The sequence below is a fragment of the Cnephaeus nilssonii genome, assembly GCF_951640355.1.
Source record: "Cnephaeus nilssonii genome assembly, chromosome: 16".
Lineage (NCBI taxonomy): Eukaryota > Metazoa > Chordata > Mammalia > Chiroptera > Vespertilionidae > Cnephaeus > Cnephaeus nilssonii.
The window spans coordinates 38,296,611-38,320,368 of NC_137087.1; the positions used below are offsets into that span (position 1 = coordinate 38,296,611).

General features: G+C 39.6%; 1 protein-coding gene across 7 annotated transcripts in view; it reads right to left on the minus strand.

Annotated features, from left to right (window-relative positions):
• Window positions 1–23,758, minus strand: part of CPEB3 (cytoplasmic polyadenylation element binding protein 3) — a 180,239-nt gene that overhangs the window by 76,601 nt on the left and 79,880 nt on the right. For all 7 annotated transcript variants that reach the window (XM_079793468.1, XM_079793471.1, XM_079793470.1 and 4 more), the window contains exon 5: window positions 1,150–1,317. In XM_079793468.1, coding sequence (XP_079649594.1) covers window positions 1,150–1,317 — 168 coding nt within the window. The remainder of the gene's footprint in view (window positions 1–1,149; window positions 1,318–23,758) is intronic.

Genomic DNA, 23,758 nt, shown 5'->3' on the forward strand with positions numbered 1-23,758 from the left:
TAGAAAAATGTCAGACCAAGAATAATGCTGGCAAAACAGTTTTTTAAACATTTTATAGCAGGTCCAAGGCCTAGAACTAGAGTTGTTTTTTTCCCCTTAACTGTTATAATTTTGTTTCATTTATCCATTCAACAAATATTTATTGACAACCTACTGTGTGCTAACTGGCTTTAGGCATAAGAGAAAAACTTACTTTTGGATTGGTAGGATCTCAAAAATATCATTAAGAAAGTTTCTAATTAGTCTTCATTCTTATAGACAAGAGTGAGGCTCTTATTAATAGGCATCTATATTAAAACTAGAGGCCCGGTGCATGAAATTTGTGCACACACAGGGGAAGGGGGTCTCCACAGCCCGGCCTGTGCCCTCTCGCAGTCCGGGACCCCTTGAGGGATGTCTAACATGGGGATCGGGCCTAAGCCGGCAGTCAGACATCACTCTTGCAGTCCGGGATCCCTCGCTCCTTACTGTCTGCCTGCAGCGGAGAGGGGAGAGGCTCCTACCACCGCTGCTGCGCTCGCCAGCCATGAACCTGGCTTCTGGCTGAGTGGCGCTCCCCTTGTGGGAGTGCACTGACCATCAGGGGACAGCTCCTCCATTGACCGTCTGCCCCTGGTGGTCAGTGCACGTCATAGCGACCGGTCATTCTGCCATTTGGTGGATTTGCCTATTAGGGTTTTATTATATAGGATATGAGATGGTATGGTGTAATGGACATGAGCAAAAGCTGTGATGTTGAGTTCCACAGCTACATAACCCTGGACAAATTATTTCTCTCTGATCCGCAGCTTCCTCATTTATAAAATGGAGTTAGTAGCTAGGCCTTATGGGATAGCTATGGGGATTAAATGAGATACCGCAATGTGAAGCACCGCGCACAATAATGAGCGTGTAGTAAGAGTTTCAGAAAAGTTAGCTCTAATATAGTAACTAGGAAATGGGACACTGTTGGGAGACTGCTATGTATAAAACGCATATAAACAGTAGACCCTGAAGTACATAATCTATTGCTGCTCCATCCACTGAATATTCTCATCCCCTGCTCACTAAGATATGAACGACCTAAAACTGCCTTGGAGAGGAGAGGCAGGGTCGATCACACAAAGAACCAACCTGGCCTTTAAAAAGTCATCAATGCACGCACAGTACCTTCGTCGATGTCGGGAGGAAGGCCTCCAACAAACACCTTCCTAGAGTAGCGCTCTACTCGCTCCCCATTTTGACAGCGAGTGGGGGAACTTAAGCCGGAGGACAAGGACTGATCGCCATGGCTGTCGTCCAGGAAGGCATCTTCAAAGGGGAAGAGAGAAGACCGACCTGAAACAAAATGTGGGAGTTTGCACAGTTAAAATTATGTTCCTGGACCACAAACGTTTTATTAGGAGCCAAAATGCAGAGTAAAGCATATAAGAAGGTAACTCCTGAGCTGTGACTTTTTCAACAGAACGAGCGACGGCAGATTACCAGGTCTAGGCAGATTTGCACCATCATTTTTGTGTAAAGGTATTGTAACCCATAGACACGACTAGATTGACACTAAGGAAGAGGCATCAAATACTGCAGCTGTTTTTGCTGCTAAAAAATCACCACATCTCACTCACAGAGTCCCTATCCCTGCTGCTAAGAGTATTCAGCAAGTTATGTGTCCTTTCCCTAAGCATTTCTTAAAATAAATGAAAAAGTAATCTTTATTCACAGATCTTTATTTGCTCTTTAGGGTGAGCTCAAAGGTTCAGTTCTAAAGATGGACCCTGGATGGCTGAGGGAATATTAAACGGATGACGGAGGCTGATAACTTCTTTGAGAGCTGGACTACACATGATTAAGTTTTTCCTGCCATTTCAAGCTACTTCAATTTGAAAATAAACATCTGCAATAATAAAAGGTGGGACAGGTAAATGAAACCATGTTAAGATGTGGGAAGACAGATGCAGATGTGGTTATGACAATTTTAACCCTCCTAACGTAGGCCATATTTTATATCACGCAAAAATTTTTTCTCATTGTTAATTCTACAGCCAAATAAAGTGTACAGAGTAAAGGTGTCTATCCACGCCACATGATATAAGAAAGATACCAGCAGTTAGAGTCTGTTAATAAATGTAACACAGTAATGCCACTTGGCATTACAAAATAAAATCTAAGTTTAAAAACAAATACATTTCCTGTTTGAGTCAGTGAGTTCCTGGTAAAACTTTCCACTAGGTTCCCCTCTAAAAACAAACTTGTCTTGAGCACTCTTTAAAAGAAAAATTTCCCTCTAAAATAAATTCATACAACTCTTCAAAAAAAAAAAAAAGTCTTCCCCGTTTAGTCTATCCTGTCTTTAGCCTGTCTTTATTTCCCTGAAACCTAGGTTCTGCGTCACCACAGTCAACTCTATGAAACAGAATATAAATAGCCTTAGAAAAGAACTGAACATTTATTTCTTTTACAAAAAAAATAGTTACTAATATAACTCTGTTTATTTTATGAACCCAGGTGGTATAAGAAAGGCACTATTTTGATGTTGGGAGTTAATAAATAAAAGGACCAAAGAAATTTTTGTTCAGCTCTTCCCAGCTCAGCTACAAAGAAACAGAACAAAATTTGGTCACCTCACGTCACCTAGCTTTTTCAGCCTGACAGGAACAAACAATGGACAGTAAATTCTCGTCCTTGTGATTTGTTTTGATCACTGGGGGGAAAAATAGATCTGCAGCAACTATAGGCAAAATGAGTTTCCCTAAGACATGAAGAGCTGTTCTCCCTCGGCTGTCAGCTTTGCTTTTCACGTAATCCACACTCGGTGAATTAGGCGCCTACTTCTGTGATAGGAACACGCCCAATCAGCATTTCCCACAGATTGTTCCTATCCCCATCTTTGACCCTCAACGCGAGTAACATGAGATGCTCAGAAAACAAAAGCTTGGCCCTAACCGGTTTGGCTCAGTGGATAGAGCGTCGGACTGCGGACTCAAGGGTCCCAGGTTGATTCCGGTCAAGGGCATGTACCTTGGTTGTGGGCACATCCCCAGTAGGGAGTTTGCAGGAGGCAGCTGATCGATGTTTCTCATTGATGTTTCTAACTCTCTATCCCTCTCCCTTCCACTCTGTAAAAAATCAATAAAATACATTTAAAAAAAAAAAAAGCTTGTGTGGGAGGAGGGAAGGGAGAACTAAACAATATTGGAAAACATTGCCCAGTTTATGCCCTTCTCATAGATTAACAATCCACATTAGACTACAAAAGGCTGGGGAAAGTGCCACGGTAAAACAAATTATTCCAGCATTACCTGGATTTAAAATAAAGGACTCTTGCCCAGCTGGCGTGGCTCAGTGGTTGAGCATCAACCTATGAACCAGGAGGTCACAGTTCAATTCTTGGTCAGGGCACATGCCTGGTTTGCAGGCTCGATCGATCCCCAGTGTGGGGTGTGCAGGGGGCAGCTGATCAATGATTCTCTCTCATCATTGATGTTTCTCTCTCTCTCCGTTCCTCTCTAAATCAATAAAAATATGTATTTTTAAAAAAGATAAAGAAATCTTTAACATACATAATTCTGTGAAAAAATATTTATCCACATTCCATGAACACCAAATAAATAAGATCATTATTTGGAAGTCCCTGACAAAGAAATCAAGTCTGGTCAGAGAGAGAGGCAAGTACACAATTATAAAACAGAGGAATAAGTACTAAGAGAAGACTTTTTACCAAATGACACAAAAGCACAATTAACTGCCCGATGGGAGATGGGGGCAAAAAGAAGACCTGCAGAGTGATTTCACAGGAGGGCAGATTTGAGCAGAATCTTGTGGGCGAGCCTAAGGTAAAGAACAAGAATCCACGGAGAAAGAACTTTTAACGCAGTTTGGATCTTTCCTCCAAACCTGCTCCTCTCAATAACAATGACTATTATCCATATCCAATTCAATCCACAAAATCCAGAAGCCATCCCTGACATCTGTTTCTTTCATACTCCAGTTCTACTCCATCTCTCCATATGCCCTACCAATTCAAGCTATAAAATTCTTCAAACCAGTCAATTCTCTCCATGTTCGATCCTAACAGCCTAGTCCAGATCACCATCATCTCTCGCCTGAACTAACAGTCTAATGAATCTACACCAAGCATGTCAAACTCGTGGCCCACAACGAATATTTTTGCAGCCCAGCCAATATAACAGTATGTAAAAAATGTTTTAATAAAAATTTTGTAACTTAATTTTTACAATATCCTATTGCACGTAATTATTAATAACTAACTACAACGTTCGCTAATGACTAATTATTATAATCGTGTTGCATTCATTTCCCTTACGCGCAGGTGTACCATTTCTCTCCACTAATACTAGCAGTGAATATTTTAGCAGCTGGTTGCCACGTCATTAGTCTTGGACTGACTTGTTTGGTGTGTGCAACAGGGAATATTTCAGCTTTCAGAGAACAAGAAAAATAGGTTTATTTGCGTTATGCTTATTAATGTGTGCAGTTATTCAGTGTCTGGTAAGTTAATGTTCAAGAAAAAATATTAATTTTTATTAAAATGTTCTATTATCTTATGTTAACGATTACTCATTTATTTCAGCTCTTTGTATTCAGCATGTCTCTATCGAAGTAAACCTACGTTTCTATGAAAATTGAAGCTTTTGGTTTTTTTGCGGCCCACATAAACTTAAACCTTGTTTATTTGGCCCATGTTAGCCTTTGAGTTTGACATGCTTGATCTACACAATAGCTTGCTTAGTCTACTGATTTCTATCCTGAACCCTACAGTGCTTTCTCCACAAACAGTCAAAGTCGCCATTTTCAAATATTAACCTGAACATGTAACCTCACTCCTCACCCCTACCTGTAAAACCCCTCAATGCTCTCTGGATACAGGGCAGACACGTTTCTGTAACCGTAAGGCCCCTGCCTGCCTCTCCTACATCATAGTTGCTGCCTCTCACTCTGGTTCACTAACCTCCGACTGTGCACACCTCCTTTGAATTTCTTGATTATTCCTCCTTGCCTCAGGCTCTAAGGACAAGGTGTTCCCCTAACCAACAAACACCCTCTTCCCAGCTCCCTAATTTTCTAGTTAATGCCTACGATTCTTCAGGTCTCAGCTGAAAAGTCATTTTCTCAGGTGGAACGACCCTGACCTTCTAGATTCGGTTAAGGTCCCCTTTTCTATCCACTCAGAGCACTTTGCTTAACACTTTCCCCAATTACCACTAAACTACTGTATGGGTTTCTATTTGGTATCTCATTTCCCAAAACCCCATTAAATTGTAAGCTCTATTAGGAAAGGGACCCATTTAATCTTATTCATCACTGTATCTTCACGTTCTAATAAGAGCATGTAAAAGGTACTCCATAACTGTTCAAAGTGAGGCAGCATCCGGGAAAGGAAACAGCATGTGCAAAGGCATGTGATGCAAGGAAAGGCTGGAACACAATTCACGCTGTGACGATGGCAAGAGATGGGACCGTGCCCCAGAAAATCGAGACCTTTTCTATTGCTTCTATTCATTCAAGCATTATATTCTATATTACAAAAAAAAATAATAGAAAATTTCCCCCATTTTCCAAATTTGATATTTCTTTCTCATACTAGCCTTTCCTTCTTTTTTAAACTACACTCACTCCCTGAAAAGTCCGATACTCCCAACTAATCCATCTCCCATCCTGTCACAATGAATTCTCTAAGATGCTTGTGACCATGGTATTTCCTCTAACCCCAATCCTACAATAGCTACCATCAGCTCCACCAGCAATTTACACCCAGGGAGAAGGGGGGTGGGGTGAGAGTCTGAAGAAATCTGTGACTGTGCAGATGAGAGATGAGGAAGTCTTAAACCAGAGCAGTGGAGAAGGAGAAGTGGATGTTCAAGACATTCTAGAATAAGGAGAACTTGCTTTCTGCATGGCCAACATAACCACAGCTTCCCCAGAGTATTTTGACAAAGAAAATAAAAGCAAGAGTTAATTGTGAAAATCTGGACTGTTTTAAAAATTGGTTATGGATACTTAAACTTTCCAAGGTTTTCTTTTTTTTCTTTTTTTTTTTAAACTTTCCAAGGTTTTAAAACCAAATCTCTGTTTTATTTAGTTCTTAGAGTACCATAGACTTTAGTAATAAAGTGGCCCTTGGAAATGAAGCTACTAAGAATTCACATATACGTGATGTTTCCCTAACTGTGGGTAAGAACGAAGAAGCCCATCCCCAGATCTCCGTAATCAGAATCTGTGGAGGTCAAACTTGAAAATCTGCACTTTCAACAGATTTCCCCAGTGATCCCTGTGCTCAAATTTAAGAACCAGGGAGATTGCCCATCTATAGCAGGCAGCCACTGAAAGAGGTACTGTGTGAAGTATATAGATAGAGCCTTGGGAAACATCCAAGCTCAATCAAGTTAAAGCAAGTGTTTCCTCAGGAATGGACTGTAAAATCCATAATCTAGTCCATCTCCCTGTAACGTGACTGCCCGGAGGGCTGGTGGAATAAAAAGTTAGTCTGCAGGAGGCATTTAAAAGAAGTGAAGAGGAAGAACTTGCAGCGTTCACCCAGCGCAGACCCACAGGAGCTAAAAGGATTTTATCATGCTGGTGGGATTACTCCTCTGTGGGACAGAATGGTGCATTTGATATTTCCGTAGCCTGACAACCATTTATTTTCCTATACTCCAGTGACAAGCTCCTGAACGACTCTAAGTGAATTTAGTGTGTTGCTATTGTGAAGAGGTGACTCTTGAACTAGTACACAAGTAATCAGCCAGGGACGTTGTATTTCTACTGCATCCATCCCCGTAATAAGTTAAAGCGGTGGTGTTCTGATTTGTCCAGTGATCCCTTGTGAGGCTGGTATTTACACATTCATTGGGTTGGCATTAATCCTTCCCCCCAAGACAAATCATCCCTGGGAAGACTGGGAAGGTTTAGTTCCTGGACATGTGTTACTAGAAACTGACCCTTGAAGAGGCTGCACCCAAACTGCGTCCCACGAAAGGCCCTGCTTCACTAGCTAGCATCTTTCTGATGTCCTTCTTTTCTTCAATGACAACATTCCCCAAGACCAAAAAACTTCCAAGTAAGCCATTTTACTTAACAAAAAATTATATTCTTATACCTCTAGTATATAAGTCTGCTTTAACCTCGTGACACTTCCATATAAAATATTCATATTCAATATTTCAACAGAAGCCAGAGGAAAGCTTCTCATCTGCTGCGACTTGGCCATTTGGCTTTCTTTTCTACCAAATGGTCTGGTTTTCTGATATCTATTTTCAATTAATAACCACAATGTGCCCGGCCAGCATGGCTCAGTGGTTGAGCGTCGACCTATGAACCAGGAGGTTACGGTTCGATTCCCGGTCAGGGCACATACCCGGGTTGTGGGCTTGATCCCCAGTGTGGGGTGTGCAGAAGGCAGCCAGTCAATGGTTCTCTTTCACCATTGATGTTTCTGCCCCTCTCTCCCTCTCCCTTCCTCTCTGAAATCAATAAAAACATATTAAAAAAATAAAATAAAAAAATAACCAGAATGTCATTTTTGGCCCAGTAATCAGAAAAATACTCTCTGAATGCAGAGATGACTTAAACCTGAAGGATCCTGGTAAGAAAAATGCCAAATAAGAAACCTGCAGAGCACAGAAGGCTTGTCCAAGATAACTCTACCCCAGGAGGCTTCCTTTCCAGCGGGACTGCCAAAGCTGGGCGACCTCACCTGTGAGCTCCCACCAAGGCCTCTGCCGTCGATCAATCGCACGAGGGCGCCTCTGGCCCAGTGCATCCATGCCAAGCCTGACCCTTTTCATCTTAGTTTTGCAAATAGCTCAGGAAATAGTCACTTTGGGAATTTTTTTTAATGGTAAGACTCCCTTAAAAAAATTGCCTGTAAGTCGAGAGTCAGGTTCTAGGCTATGCAGTAATCTGTGACGTTGATCAAGATATATCACTTACCTGAGTCTCATTTACATATTGAGACATTTAAACTAGATGAGATTTTTCAAATCTCTGAGGGCAGCAGAATTCCTTTTATTACACAAGTGTCTTCCATAAAACCCTACTATACAAATAGATACAAATACACCTTTCTTGGTATTGCTATATGGGTATCTCCTAGGTATCACAAGCTGAATCTGTTTATAAGTGAACTCTTGGCATCTACCTTAAACCTATTCTCTCCTACTCCTATTTCAATATGTAGCTTTACAATCCACACAATTGCTCAAGCTAGAACCTGAACATCATCTTCAGTCTTCCTTCTGATTTACTTTCCACATTCAATTCTTCAATCTAATGCCATCAAGAGGGTAGACTCCAACCTCCATAATCTCTCTTCCATTTGTTCACTTCTTTCCAATTCCAGTGCCATTACCCTACCCTAAAACATCATCTCTTACCTATCATTCTGAACTAGACAGCCTACTCCTCTCACAACACTCCAAACAGTAGCCAGAGTGCTCTTTGAAAAACATAAATCCAATCACTTGACCCTGGCTTTAAAACATGAATAGATTTCCTCTTGTACTTGGACCAAGTTCAAAATCCTTACCAGGAGCATGATCATATTTCCTTCCTTCCTCCAACCTCTTCTTAAGTCACTCTCCCCTCTCCCCTTCCAAGCTCAGCCATTTGGGGCTCTATTAACTTCCTCAAACACACAAAGCCCTTTCTTTTGTCAAGTCCCACCCTCCTTTGCAAAAATAACAGCTTTACTGAGATATAATTCACATATCATACAATTCACCCATGTAATCCAATAGCAATTACTCCCCATTTTCCTCAAATCTCTCAGCCCTAGGCAACCACTAGTCTATTTTCTTTCTCAATAGATTTGCCTATGCTGGACATTTCATAAAAGTGGGATCTGTGATCTTTTATAATTGCCTTCTTTCATTTAGCATAATGTTTTCAAGACTTAGCAATGTTGCAACATTCGGTCTTTTACTACTCCCCTCCTCCCCCCCCCCACCACACACAATACTTTGCCTCAAGCCTCTTAAAATAGCTGTCTTATAATGTCTGGAATTTTCTTTAAAATACTCGAAGGGGGGACTATATGAAACAAAATTGGCAAAAAGGTTGATAATCACTGAAGCTAAGTAATGAGTATATAGTTCATTAAACTATTCTATTTTTGTGTGTGTTTGTAAATTTCCATAATAAAAAAGTTTAAAGATAACTGTCTTTCCATCTTTTCAGTTTCAGTTTAAATAACATCTCTTCAGTGAACACCATCCTATGTTGGAGGGAACCTAACCCTAACCCTAACCCTAACCCGTTTTTCCTGCCTAGTACTCACCATAACTTTTGAATATAAAAATGCTTGTTTCACTTATTTATTGTGTGTGTCTCTCTCCTACTAGAATGAACACTTAGTAGAGAGACAGAACACATCGAAAGGCTAGCCCAGCATCTGACCCAGAGTAAGCACACAAACGCGTAATGAATGAAATCAGGGTGGACCACCAAGAGCCCCTACATCGTTATTTCTTTAGGCGCCTTCTGGCAAAGGTGAAAGGCTACTGCTGTTCCTCATACCATGTCCTGTGCTCAAAGTTTCCCATTACAATAAACAGTAACATTTCAGAGATTTTAATCATGAGCACTCAGAAATTTCTTCAGCTGTCCATGTTTCACTCTAGAACCAACCATTCCTTTAGACAAGAAAGCTCACATAATCAGGTTTGAATGAGCAGGGTGGCATGCTTGCACCATGGTTTCACTGATATAGCTGATCTCTCCTCCCCTGGGCAGGCTTTGGCAGAAAGACCCAATGCCAACTTGGTACACAGGTTTGTCTTATTGACTTTTTAGAACCACTGTTTATCAACTAAGCCAGTGATGGCAAAATTATGACACGCGTGTCAGCACTGACACGCGTAGCCATTTCTGATGACACGCGGCCGCATGCCGAGGATGAAACATTTGCTGCTCCTGAGGATGAAACATTTGCGACTAGAGTCTTGGAGTTCGTTTTTTCCTCAAAGTGACACACTACCCGAGTTATGCTCAGTTTTTTGGCGAAGTTTGACACACCAAGCTCAAAAGGTTGCCCATCACTGAACTAAGCCATCCATTAAAGTCAATAAAGTTTTTATGGGTTAAATATACACAGAAGTACATTTTACAACAGCAACTCCAATAGTAAAGTAACTCCAAACATTATTTGTATTTGCTCATGTACATTGTTTAAAAAGATCTTCTTTATTTTCCTTGCTGCTCTTTAATTAAGAAATGCTGGTAAGCAGCAAGAGCACTGCCACACACACAACACGTCTACATATGGACAGAAGCCTCCCAGAGTCCATAAAAATTCATGTTCAATGAAAAACACAACATCTATTTTGATCAGGGGTGCTGCTAAATGTAGGCAAAGGCCCTGTATACCACCTGTTAGACTAGCTTCTAACAGGGGCTGCAGTTACATAGGAAAACACATATCAGAGCCTGTGAAAACCAGAATGAATACTCCTAAGAAAAAACGACAGTAACAGAATAGTCCTGAAAGAAAATGCTGTAATTCTTTAGTGTCCTTTTGAGTCCACAAGGGAAATCAACATGTGTCTACTGAAACACATTTCTACAGTAAAAATGAGTATCAATAGAAAATGTAACTGGATGTTTAAATACTTTATATACAATCAATATTCATTTTCAAATCCTATTCTTTCATATCTAATTCTTCTTCTTCCCTAACCACTGCCGCTTCAACTACACCACTGGAAGCATGTGGCTTGTCAAAGAGTCTACCCTCCAACACTTGTTTCCCCACCTGAGCCTTCTGTTGATGCCCAAGTTCTCTCTGGCTTTCAGTATTTGTTTCGTGAAACCCTCCTTGTAAGCCTGACATATCTGCGTTTGCGAGTCTTACCCTCTGTTTTACAACCATTCATCAAGGCAACACAGACCATCTCATTGCCAGCCTCGCCTGTCCAGCTGGCCCCACTGCACACACTCAGGGACATATCTTCCAAGCATCTGGTCATGCCAATCTCACCTCAAAGCTTTCTTTCAAGTTGAATCACATACCTAGAGTGCCTTGCCTTCCCCTCCTCTTCCATTATCGAAAGCGTTCCTGAAATTCTACCTATTCAAGGAAGCTTTTCCAGGGTCAGGAGAGGTGAAAGATTCTACTGGCCTAATTCTTGCTGATAGACCTCAAAATTGCAAAGTAATTCCCCTTGCTTCCTATTCCTAAAATATTTACTGACATATATAGGGTGGGCAAAGGTAGGTTTATAGTTGTGAGTACTTGAAACACAGAATTTATTCTTGAATTATTATTTATTAATTATCGTATTATTTTCCATACAAACTATAAACCTACTTTTGCCACACTCTGTATATGTAATGCATAGATTATGAGTTATAGCTAATCTTTTTTAAAAATTAATTAATTTTTATTGATTTTAGAGAGAGAGAAAGGGAGAGGGAGAGAGAAACATTGACCGGTTGCCTCTCATAATCAGGGGATTGAACCCACAACCTGGATATGTGCTCTGACCAGGAATGAAACCTGCAACCTTTTGGTGTATAGGACGACAGTCTAACCAACTGAGCTACACTGGCCAGGTTGAGTTATAGCAAATCTTAACCATAGGTAGAATAAAACAACATACATCAGCAAGCTTACTTTTATGCTTTTGGGGGAAAGTCTAAATTTTGTTTGGAGGAAACAAATCAAGCATTAATATAATCTCTAGTCACACAAATAAATGAACATGAGAAAAGATTTTCTGCCTGTCCTTTCTTCATTACAGAAAGTCAACACTCATCTTTTACTACTCCCCCCAAGTACACACTCATATTCTCTCTCTCTTCATTTACAACTATCAAACTGCAGACTTACAGAGTAGGGATCAAGTCATCTAGGCCAGCAGTCACCAACCTTTCGGACCTCACGGACCACCGGTGGTCTGCAGCCCAGATAATTTACAGACCGCCGGTTGGCGACCACTGATCTAGGCAGTGTTGAGCTTAGCATTTGATGCAAAGATGATCATGGCTTCTGAAAACGATTGAGTCAAAACTTACACATAGATATCAAGAAGGTAACATGGAAATAGGAAGAGTAATTCCTTTTCATGAGCTTAGAAACTACAGGTGATCTTATATTTAATATACTATAACTTGTAAAAAAATAATTTTTTAAACATAATGCCAAACTCTGTTCTGCATAGATGTGGGGTGTTACTTTAAAGCAATCCTCATCACTAAGTATTGTTAAGTGCTAACTATATGAATTATCACAGTGTCAGGGAAAAGAGACAACTGTCCTCTCCGGTTGAAGAATCGGGGCACACAGAAAAGAAAGGAAGAGTGTAAGGCAGCAGAAGCAGAGGAAAACGCTGGTGAGACTAGGAGAAGCCAGATGATGGGGATCCTGAATGGAAAGGGGGGGGGGGTGTGACATAGACAAAGTGGCATTTCAGAAAGGTGAAATAATACAAATGGAAGGAGAGGGGCAAAGCCTGAGAAACCAGTGGGAAAATATTAACAAGATCTGGCGACTGATCACCGTGTAGTCCCCGCCATCAACCTTCTAGATGGTGTTTATTGTACATGTAAAATGGTCCATTCCCTATTCCTTCCTGAGAGTGATCATTTTTCTAGCAGCCAAAGGAAAAAAAATGGTACAAATGATTTCTAGTAATGTTATTTTCCATACTTTAAGTGGAACAACAAATTGATGCTTCTCTCTCTCTCTCCCCCTCTCTCTAAAATAAAAACAAAATAACAATAATTTAGGTTTAAAATGTTAAGTGGTATTTATTTCCAGGGTTAAAAAATAATCAACAACACAAATGTTTTTCTTTACCATGAGGTGAAAACAGAACTGGTTGTATGATTCCACCATGAAAGAAGGTTTCAATGGCAACTCAAATACATATTGGGCTCTGCCAATATTCATCAATTCAACACATATTTACTATGAAATAAATAATGAAATATTATGAAGTTAATGTTATCTTCTCTTCAGGATTCAACTACCAAGTCAGAGACAGACATGAAGGGTAAACAATACCCATTAAGCAGCCAAAAGACAAAGGTAGCAGATCTGCCTCTGATCTTAACTTGAGATCACATAGCAAGTAAATTACTTCATTTCTCCCAGTTTCTACAAATGAGTTGAGTACCAAAGCAACTTATATTTCTGGAATGCTTTTAGTTTACATGGATATGTTTTCCTTTCCCATTTTTTTATACTATAATTTCATTAATACTCTTGAGGTCGAATAAGACTGGTTTTATTACCTCATCACTTACAGATGAGGATTCCAGACTAAAGTGATAAAGCAATGATTACAACCTAGGTCCCTGATCCTAAATCTCATACTCTTTCTACTACATTAAGCTTACCTACTTCCTAAAATTATTTGGACAAATTACAGATATGGAAATACTTTAGAAAGGCTAAAGCATTATACAAGTGAGAGCAATATTATTTTGTTTGGGTGTGACCAGGAGAAAATGCAAGTTCTATGGAGCCTAGCAACTATACAAGTTGGGGATCCCTCTTTAACAAAAAGGACACAAAAATAAAGATCGTGGAGGGGGCTCATGAAAGTGAGGTTCCCTGAAACTGAAGCTTCATTTAGCTTCAAGGTAAATCTGCCTCTGGATATAACACACACAAAAATTCACCAGTCAACCTACTAAGATCAAGAATTGCCTTCTAATACCCAACTTCTGCTTCTAAGTGGTAGGAGAAGAACACAGTGGATACAGGACCAAAAAAAAAAAAAATTTTTTTTTCGTATTCCCTGAAGATCATTCACAATAAATCATATAACAACAACTTCCCAGTAGAAATAGTCTTTGCTATGTCTTTATTAGGATTAAAGAACAAATTACCAACTAACAACAAAAAATATATAATGAATGTATAAGAGAATTATGTCACTAAAATAATTAAGCTAGAACATCATACCATATGTTAACTGTTTTACACACACACAGATATAAACATACACACACTCATATTTACTCACAATTTGGCAAGCAAAATATCTCATTAAAAATTTTTTTTACCTCGTCTCCGCCCATAGCTCCTGGCTGCATGTAAACACAGAAGAAAACCATGGGTATTTGTATCAAAATGATGAACTTAGAAATAAAAAATCATTCACACAAACCTTTCCTAAGTATTCTCAGAACTGATCTGGGATATTGTTTAAATGGACTGCAGACATATTATATTGAAAAATCCTTTATGAAGCACAAGTTAAATCACAACCTTAAAGGGAAAAGGGAAGGCGGGGGGGGGGGGGGGGGGGGAAGAGATCAACCAATGAACTTGTCTGCATATATGCATAGCCCTCGGACACAGACAATGGGATGGCCAAGGCCTGGGGGGAGGAAGGAGGATAGAAGAGGGCAGAAAAAGTTAATGGGACGGAGGGGTGGGGAGGACCTATGTAATACTTTCAACAATAAAGATTAAAAGAAAAAATAAGAAATAAAGAATAGCAATCTCTAAAAAGGAAAAAAAAATAAAATAAATAAAAATAAAAGTGTTCACCAGCAAAAAAAAAAAAAAAAAAAAGGAAATTTAACTGGACGTGGCAGCCATTTGAAAAGACACACTAGGTGCGTAAGTTTCACACATTTCATAAAGATTTACATTGTGGCCCATTATCTATATCAGATATAGATAGAGTTCTTTAAAATTTTTTCTAATTTATACATATTCATTTATACTATAGATTATTACCATCAGATATCACCTAAAATATTTTCATCGGTGGTCATTCTGCATTCTCAATTTCTACACGCACGTGCGCGCGCGCGCGCGCACACACACACACACACACACTTCACAGAGTCCCCTGAAAACTGCATAGAAATTTTACTTTACACAAAATTAACTCTTACTTTACAGAAGTTGCTATAAAATTTTCAGAGACCAAGTTTCTCTTGGTCCCCCCATTTACTTTCCATACAGTATCACAGATGAGGGGGAAACATTGTATTTGTCATCTAGAAAGTGAACTGGAAAAGTAGAAAGGGATTAGTGTACTGGGTATACCCCAGGTCATGCTGAAGAATAGAGTACTTTGAAGATTCTCTTCTTTAAACCTCAAGGCCCACAGAATGCATTGTTACGGTGTTTAACAGAGCTAGACTGTGGTATCATACATAAATTGCTAGGAGATCCTGTTATCTAAAATTATTTTCAAAGTGGAAAGTTTCTCAAATTGGAAACCCCAGGTTCTATAAAAATAAATGAAATCTTCAATCAATTTTTTAAATCATGGAGTGTCATAATAGCTTAAAACCAAGAAACAAGGATAATTTGGGGTTGTGTTTGCAGCATAAGACAGTACTAAAGAAAACTATTTCCTTCCTAGGAAAAGAATTCAGACTTTTCAGCTAGAAATTTAAAAGACCAAATTGGCCCATCTCATCTTCTTTAAGTTTCCACTTTTCCTCAGACATACGCTTACCCAGTTCAAGCTCTACTCCCTCCCTAACTCCTTCTATCACTATAATGTTCAATTTTTAAAAAAAATCTCACTTGCACTAACAAAGCAATTACTGTTTACATCACTTATAAAGGAAATGCATCCCCCCCAAAATTTTTTTTTAACTTTAACACTTTTCATTATTTGAAAGCTGGAATTCATCTTCCCGTAGAATGTATAATATGGTAGTTAGTTTTTTAGCTTGGCCTCCTAAAAAGCCTACTTCACTTATAATAATATGAATGAATTAACAATAACAGATAACATTCAGAAGAGATTAGATAGGTTTTGACATCCTACCACTTATTTTTCTGTCCCTTCCCCCATTCCCAATGATGTCATGCTACCCAGCACCCCCACTGCAAAACCCCTACTTAGAGGGAAAAAAAATAAAGCATTCTGTATTTCAAAATTACTCATTTCTCTTCCAAACAACAAATTTCCATTCTTTCATTATATCTAATTTCTAACCAGATACTCAATGAAAAAGAATATGATTACAGTACTAAGGTACAAATGACTCATCAGACCTAAAGGACAAATGAGAATGCTGTTCAGTCAGGTCTTTATCTGCTAAATATTCAGTAATAGGAACAGATCCAGTGAACAGATCCAGACAGGTGTGGGGAGAGGAAGAGCATTCTGAATTGGGGAGTGGGGAAAATTTGGAAAAGGCATACTGGGGAGTTTTAATCAAAACTTCCTTAAACATGATTTTTATATATTCTTCTCTCTTTCTATTCTAATTAAGGACAATAAATTGGTTCATGTCCGCCTAGGGACTCACGGAGCGAGTCCTTGCCTTGTATCAGGGAGGGGAGATGGCATATGGAAATAGGCAGCCAGTTCAGTAATCTCAGATGCTTCAATTTGCTTTCTTCATTCATAATGGAATTTAATTATGTGCTACCTTGGTTCTAATTTCAGTGTTTTATCTCTGATCTCCATGGTGATTATTATTATTATAGCAGCTAAAATTTAATGAGGTACTTCCTATGTGCCAGGAACAGTTCAAAATGCTTGACACGTATTAGCAATATAGCCCATGATTTTATGACATAAGTATTCTTAGACGCTTCTCTCAAATGAGGAAAACGGGACGCAGTATTAAGTACCTCACTCAAAATCACCCAGCTAGGACGTGGTGAACTTGAAATATAAATCTAAGCAGTCTAGCTCCAGATTCCACAGTTTTAAACACCACACTACACTGTTAAATTCCTAGAGAGCAAGGTTGATATCTTCTACTCCTTTTAATATCTTCTCATGAACCTGATAGGATGTTCTGTACCAAGCTGGTATTCAACAAATATGGCTTGTTAGCTGAGTATGCAACCGAGGGAGGGAGGAATGCATGCCTTGATGGCCTTTAGAATGTAGGCCAACTCTGTGGGTGATTAAAAATGTGCTCAGATGAGGGCCATTTGCAAACAGACTAATTAGATTCACACGCTTCCCTAAGGGAGAGGTAATGACATGAACACCAAGTAGAGAAACTTGGGAGCACAAAGGCAGTGCTTTCCCATGAGAGCAAATATGAATTTTAAACAAGAAGAATATTGAACATATAAATTTAAATGAGCCAGCACAAAACAATCCCACATAGGCAAAAGAGGGGGTAATGTGACTAATTTCATCTATGTGACATATTCTATGCTAGTGTAGATTTATATCAGATATACTAAGATGTGATATACTTTAAAAGCCGTATCTACTTCCTCTAAGACCTTGAATTCTTTTTTTAAAATATATTTTATTGATTTTTACAGAGAGGAAGGAAGAGGGATAGAGAGTTAGAAACATCGATGAGAGAGAAACATCGATCAGCTGCCTCCTCACACCCCCTACTGGGGATGTGCCCGCAACCAAGGTACACGCCCTTGACAGGAATCGAACCTGTGACCCTTCAGTCTGCAGGCCGATGCTCTATCCACTGAGCCAAACTAGTTAGGGCTAAGACCTTTAATTCCTGATGATCAATCATCATAGTCATTACAGATAAAATTCTTTTATCATTTCATATGTATTAAATAATTTTGCACCTCATAAAATTACATTTAATTTTTAGGAGTCAAAAGTAGTGGCTCCCCTTGGCCAGGGGTATTCACTGGATGGGAGCCTAAAAGGGGCTCTGCGGTATTGGTAATGTTTTGGTTTTGACCTAAGTTCTGGTTATAGGGCTGTATTTAATTTGTGATAACACATCAAGCTATGATCTGTGCATGGTTTGGTATGTATATTACTAGAAGCCCGTTGCACGAAGTTTCGTGCAATAGACTTTTCCTTCACCTGGCTGCCGGCACCAGTTTTCCGCCAGCAGCAGTTTTCCTCTGGCCACCCGCCGATCAGAGGAAAACTGCTGCTGGTGGAAAACTGGTGCCGGCAGCCACGCAATCGGCCACCCCGAGTTCCGCCACCAGCGTGCCACCAGCGTCTTCCGCCGGCCCCATGGGTCCTTCCGCAGCGCCTGCCGTATGTCCCCACCCCCCGCTCCTACCGCCAGCCAATCGGCCACCCTGAGTCCCGCCCCCCGCGCCTCCAGCCGGCCCAATCGTGGGCGTAGCGGAGTGATGCAATTTGCATATAACCTTTTTATTATGTAGGATACTTCAATAAAAAAATAAAAACATTACAAATTTTAGAATGGTTCACTGAGAAATGCTACCATTTTTGTAGTCTTTGAATCATAAACATGAATAATCCAACATTGAAAAAGAAAAGAATCACTTTTAGGCCATCAAAATAAATATAAACGGCCAGATGGAGGTGTATTTGCTGAAGGTCACATTAAGCTATGAGCTGCTTCAGGGGCGTCTTTAGGAGTCAGCAATAGGGCAGAAGACATCAAGACCAGAACCAAGAACAACCAGACTGCCCCTTAACAACCGCTTCCCCAACTAGAACCAGAGCAGGAACTGCTGGCAGAACTACCTGGACTTCCACCGCTGTGAGACGGCAATGACCGCTGAAGAGGGTGATGTCTCCGTGTGCAAAGGGTACCAGTGTGTGTACAAGTCCCTCTGCACCAGGCAGAAAGCGTGCTCCCTGGGAAGCCCTGAGCTGGCTGCACCCACCTGTCCTCTGCCCTCCATCCTTCTCCCAGGGAGGTGAAGGGGGACTGGATACATCTCACCCTGGGATGCTGAAGTATGGCTTCACTAATAATAAATACTTGTTGGAAAAGTATAAAAAAATAAAAATACTTATATACACATGTACAGAGTGGAGTGAAAGTAAGTTTACACTTGTGAGCACACGAAATGCAGAATTTATTCTTGTATTATTATTAATTATTTTTCCATATGAACAACTGTAAACCTACTTTTGCCCTACCCTGTGTGTGTATATATATATAAAGGTCCATGCAGTTGGCAGTGGGATAGGCCAGGGTTATTCTAAAAATAAGTTTACATGATCAATGACTAGTCCATTGTGAATGGCACTCTCACGTTAATGGAATGGTGCTTTGTTAGCCATAGGAGAAAACGCTGTAAAGGGATCATCTGTTACTCCTTATGACTTGGCCCATAATTGGTTTAAAATAGCTGCACTCATACATAGGATTCCCCAAGGGCATGTTATGATCTGATTTAAAAAACTAAAGTAATTCTTCAACTACATGGATTCATCCAAATTTGCTGAAGTTTCTCTAAGCAAAGTAACATTATATACAGGTTCCACTACAAAGGCTCAAAGACAAGGGGTCGTGGGGAGATCAATATCTCCATTCTGTTGTGGATCAGGAGAGCATGCACTATTTTCAGGAACTTAAGCTGAGTCCCTGGGATGCTGAATTGATGAAAACCAGATGAACAAGATACAAGAACTTAATATAACATTTTATTAACTGGCTTGGAAATATCTGTCAGGATTAGTAAACGCCAACTGTAGAAAGAAATTGTTTATTTCTTTCCTTGCAATAAAATCAGTTTCTTAAAAACACCTTGCAAACTTATTTTTTGAATTCCACTTCAGTAAGCAAGATTAAATTCTATTCAAACATCTAATGGCCCTGGTCCAGTTTCCATCTAAGTATTAGTCATGCAAAAAAATTCCACCAAAAGATGAGTTAAAGATCTTAAAGTTACTAAAAAAATGTCCCCTTTTCCCTAATTAGATTGTAAATTCCCAAAGAGCAGGAATGATGGGAGTTTATTCCATAAATGCTCCTCTCCTATCTTTGTCTTTATAGTGGTATAGGTAACATAGTTTTAGGCCAGTGATTCTCAAATCTGGCACACTGTAATTTGAAAGATCAATTTCTCTATAAACAACATGAACTTAGCAGGTAAAAATGATGCTTGAAGGGATGGGGTACATTTTCATAAAGTGTTTGGATGTTTTAAAGCCCCTTCTTCCTACCATTCTCTCTTTGACTTTTCATATTTTTCTCAGAAAAATCTTTCCATTTCATTTGCAAGCCTAGAAAGTAACACTGAACAGTAAATAATACTAGTGTTACTGACATACTTTACAAAAGAGAAGAAATACCATGAAGTAAAACGTAATAACCTATTGATGATTTATCATGCTCCAGGCACTGTATGCTAAATGCTAACCATGTCTATTGTAATTGCAAAGCAACTGCCATAATATACATTTCCAGATGGACACACTGAGGCCCAGGAAGATGACTGGCACCAGGTGACTCAGCTACTAAAACAGCAAAGCTGGGACTGAGTCCAGGTTAACACTGGCCCCACAGCATTTATTCTTTTTTTTTTTCCCTTTAAGTTGAGGTATTATTTATATTCAATAAAACCCAAACACTCTAAGTGTACAGTTTGATCAGTTTTTGTAATAATACAGTGAGGTAACCACTACCATTATAATCAAGATATAAAACAATTCATCTCCCTAAAAAATGTCCTTATGCCCATTTGCTGTTGATCCCATCCCCCAACCCACGGCCCCTGGCAACCATTAATCTGCTTTCTGTACTATAGTTTGTGTACCCTTTTGACAACTTCACATTAATGGAATAAAGGTGTTTGGCTTCCTTTATGTAGCACACAGTATTTTTGAGATTTATCCATGATGTTGCCTGTGTTAATATATTTTCTTTTTTGTTAATCCTCACCCGAGGATACTTTTTCCATTGATTTTTAGAGAGAGTGGCAGGGGGAAGGGAGTAGGGAGAGAAAGAAAGAGAGAGAGAAACATCAATGTGAGAGAGACACCTTAATTGGTTGCCTCTCGCATGCACCCTGACTGAGGTCGGGGATTGAACCTGCAACCCAGGTACGTGCCCTTGACTGGAAATTAAACCTGCAATGCTCTAAACACTGAGCACGCTGGCCAGGGCACTATTTCTTTTCTTTTTATTGCTGAGTAGTATTCCATAGTATGGAAATACCACAGTTTACCCATTCACCAGTTGTTATGAACTGAAATGTGTCCCCCCAAAATTTATACACTGTAGCCTTAACTCCCAATGTGACTGTTTTTGAAGATAAGGTCTTTAAAGAAGTAATTAAGGTTAAATGAGGTCATAAGGGTAAGGCCCTGATCCAATAGGACTGGTGTCCTTATAAAGAAAAGGAGAGCCCTGACCGGTTTGACTCAGTGGCTAGAGCGTCGGCCTGCAGACTCAAGGGTCCCAGGTTCCATTCTGGTCAAGGGCATGTACCTTGGTTGCGGGCACATACCCAGTGGGGAGTGTGCAGGAGGCAGCTGATCGATGTTTCTCTCTCATCGATGTTTCTAACTCTCTATCCCTCTCCCTTTCTCTCTGTAAAAAATAAAATATATTAAACAAAAAACAAAAAAAGGAGATACTGGGACTGCACAGAGAAAAGCCATGTGAGGGTCAAGAAAGAAGGCATTCATCTGCCAGCCAACAAGAGAGGCCTCAGGAGAAACCGACCCCGCTGGTACCTTGTTCTTGGACTTTCAGCCTCCAAAACTGTGAGAAAATAAATTTGTTTTGTTAGGGCAGCCCTAGTAAAGTAATACACTAGTTGACAGACATTTGAAAAGCCCTTACCCTTAAATCCCAACATTGAAGAGCCAGTATTTCAACCTATCAAGTCCTTGAAAGTACCCAGAAATTCCTTTAGAATTTCCACAAACTTCATTCTCTAAGTGTTTGCTTTTAGTAGCATCATCTAAGATGAATGAAAAAGAACTTTTCAGCCAAATTTTGTTTTATTTCATGAATACTACCATAGCATTATTGTTTTTTTATTAATCATTATACCTTAAGCTGTTATTTTATGAATTAAAATCAGTGTTTTAATGGGTATTTTTAGATTCCACATATAAGTGAGATCATGTGATACTTATCTTTCTCTGACTGGCTTATTTCATTTAGTATAATACTCTCCAGGAATATATTCATTTAAAATGAAAAACCAGGTAAGCTGCCCAAGGTAAGCAAATCAGTAATGAATCAAGGATTTAAACCCAGATCTGTTTGCCCTTCCTCCCCCAAACTGCATTATTTCCACTATACTAGGCTGAAGAAAAAAACGTATGCAGTTAACAAAGGTATTTGTGTGGGAAGAGCAACAAAGAAAAGAAGGCAAAGTTTCATCTACTTCAGTTTACCTAGGGACCCTCTGCATACCAAGTCCTGGAAAGGAGACTCCGGGCTGCACTGACTAGAGGCCTCGTTGGAAGTATGGTTAAAATTCCTGCCACTAACAGGGAAGACTGTGTTCTGAAAATAAAACTGATCCTTTGGAGGTGCACTAATTCTCCAAGATCAATAAAGTATTCTTTAGCTAACTCTTATAAAGGAGCTAAATGAAACTTGAGTGATCTTTCAGGGAAAACCCAGGAGTAGAAATCACACTGGATTAAGAGACTGACTGGCAGAATAGAGTGTGTGACCAAGCCACAGATGGTGATTTGCTGGCTGCATGACATCAGCAAGTTCCTTTACCTTTTTTAGAAAACGAAAACACTGCCATGTTTTAAACAAGATTGCAATAAAGATGAGATGAACGAGCATCATTTTCAACTTTCCTATCCAAGGGGCCCAATGGCAAAGAAAAATGAACCAAAGAGCTTTCTTAAAAAAAATTTTTTTTAAATGTTTTAGAGGGACAGGGGAAGAGAAAGAGAAGCATCAGTTGGCTCCTACCAGAGCATGTGTCCTGATCAGGAATCAAACCGGCAACCCCTTCGGTGCACAGATGATGCCCAACCAACGGAGCCACACCAGCCAGAGCGACCCTTTGGATGTTTTAAAATACATTACAGAATCGTAGAATCTTCTGCATGAAAGCAATCATGAAGATGACCTAATTTCAGCCCCCTTTTCTTACAGATGAGAAAATTTAGAGGCTAAATGGGGCAATTTAAGTAATATGCACAAAGTGGAAAAAACATAAGCAAACTCTCTTATTTAAAAGGAGAGAATTAAAGAGATTCAAAACGAAGTATCAAAACCTTTTAGAAAGAAAAATGTCTTCTGGCTTCATTTTTATTTTACACAGAAAATAAAAGACTATATCCTCTCCCTCTTGCACAAGAGAACTCACATCATGTCAGATTCAATCTTTCCTCAAATACACACTCACTCCTTCAGGCAGACACACTACCATGCTGCTCTTTCCTTTTACATTCAACTCTACATCTCACCACCTGGCTAAAGTGTTTTCACAAACTTTCACAAAATCGCAGAAGCTCAGCAAGTTAAGCATGCCTATTCATCTTCACCCCAATGTACCTACGTCTAGAGGGGGGAAAAATTAGAGGTAGCACAATCTGAATGTAAAGTGACCGTTCTTTTAGAAATTAGAAAATAGCGGTGAATACTCTGGAGTAAATTTTTATTGTTTCTAAGACCCTCAAAAAGAGGGGATACTTGCTCTTTAGAACAAAATGTGCACACAGTGAATGAGAACCACACTGTCAAGCACTGTCATGGGTTCTTTGCAGAGCTCACTAGGAGGTAGACTGCATGTTGGAGCCCAAATAAATATGAAATATATATTTTAGAGATAACCTGAAATCTGCCCTAAGGAACTCCACTGGCATTTTAACATCTCTATTCAAGGAAGAGCAAAAGGGGCCATATGGTACACAACCCTAGATTTAACCAGGATGCCCCCCAGGTGTATCAAGAGTTAGCTTGTACTAGTATATCTGCGAGGATAAGAGTGGACAACCTGATATCACTCATTTGATAGAGGAGAAAACTTAAATCAGTGGCTGTACAGGTCCTTCTGACAGCTGATAATTTCAGTTTGGAGGACCTCAGCGGTGGTAATTCTCAGAGGAAAAGTGCGTACTAGGAACACCAAAGAATGGGAAATTGGCCCATTCACACTTAGGAAGTAGTACTGAGAAGTGAGAATGCTCACCAGGATACC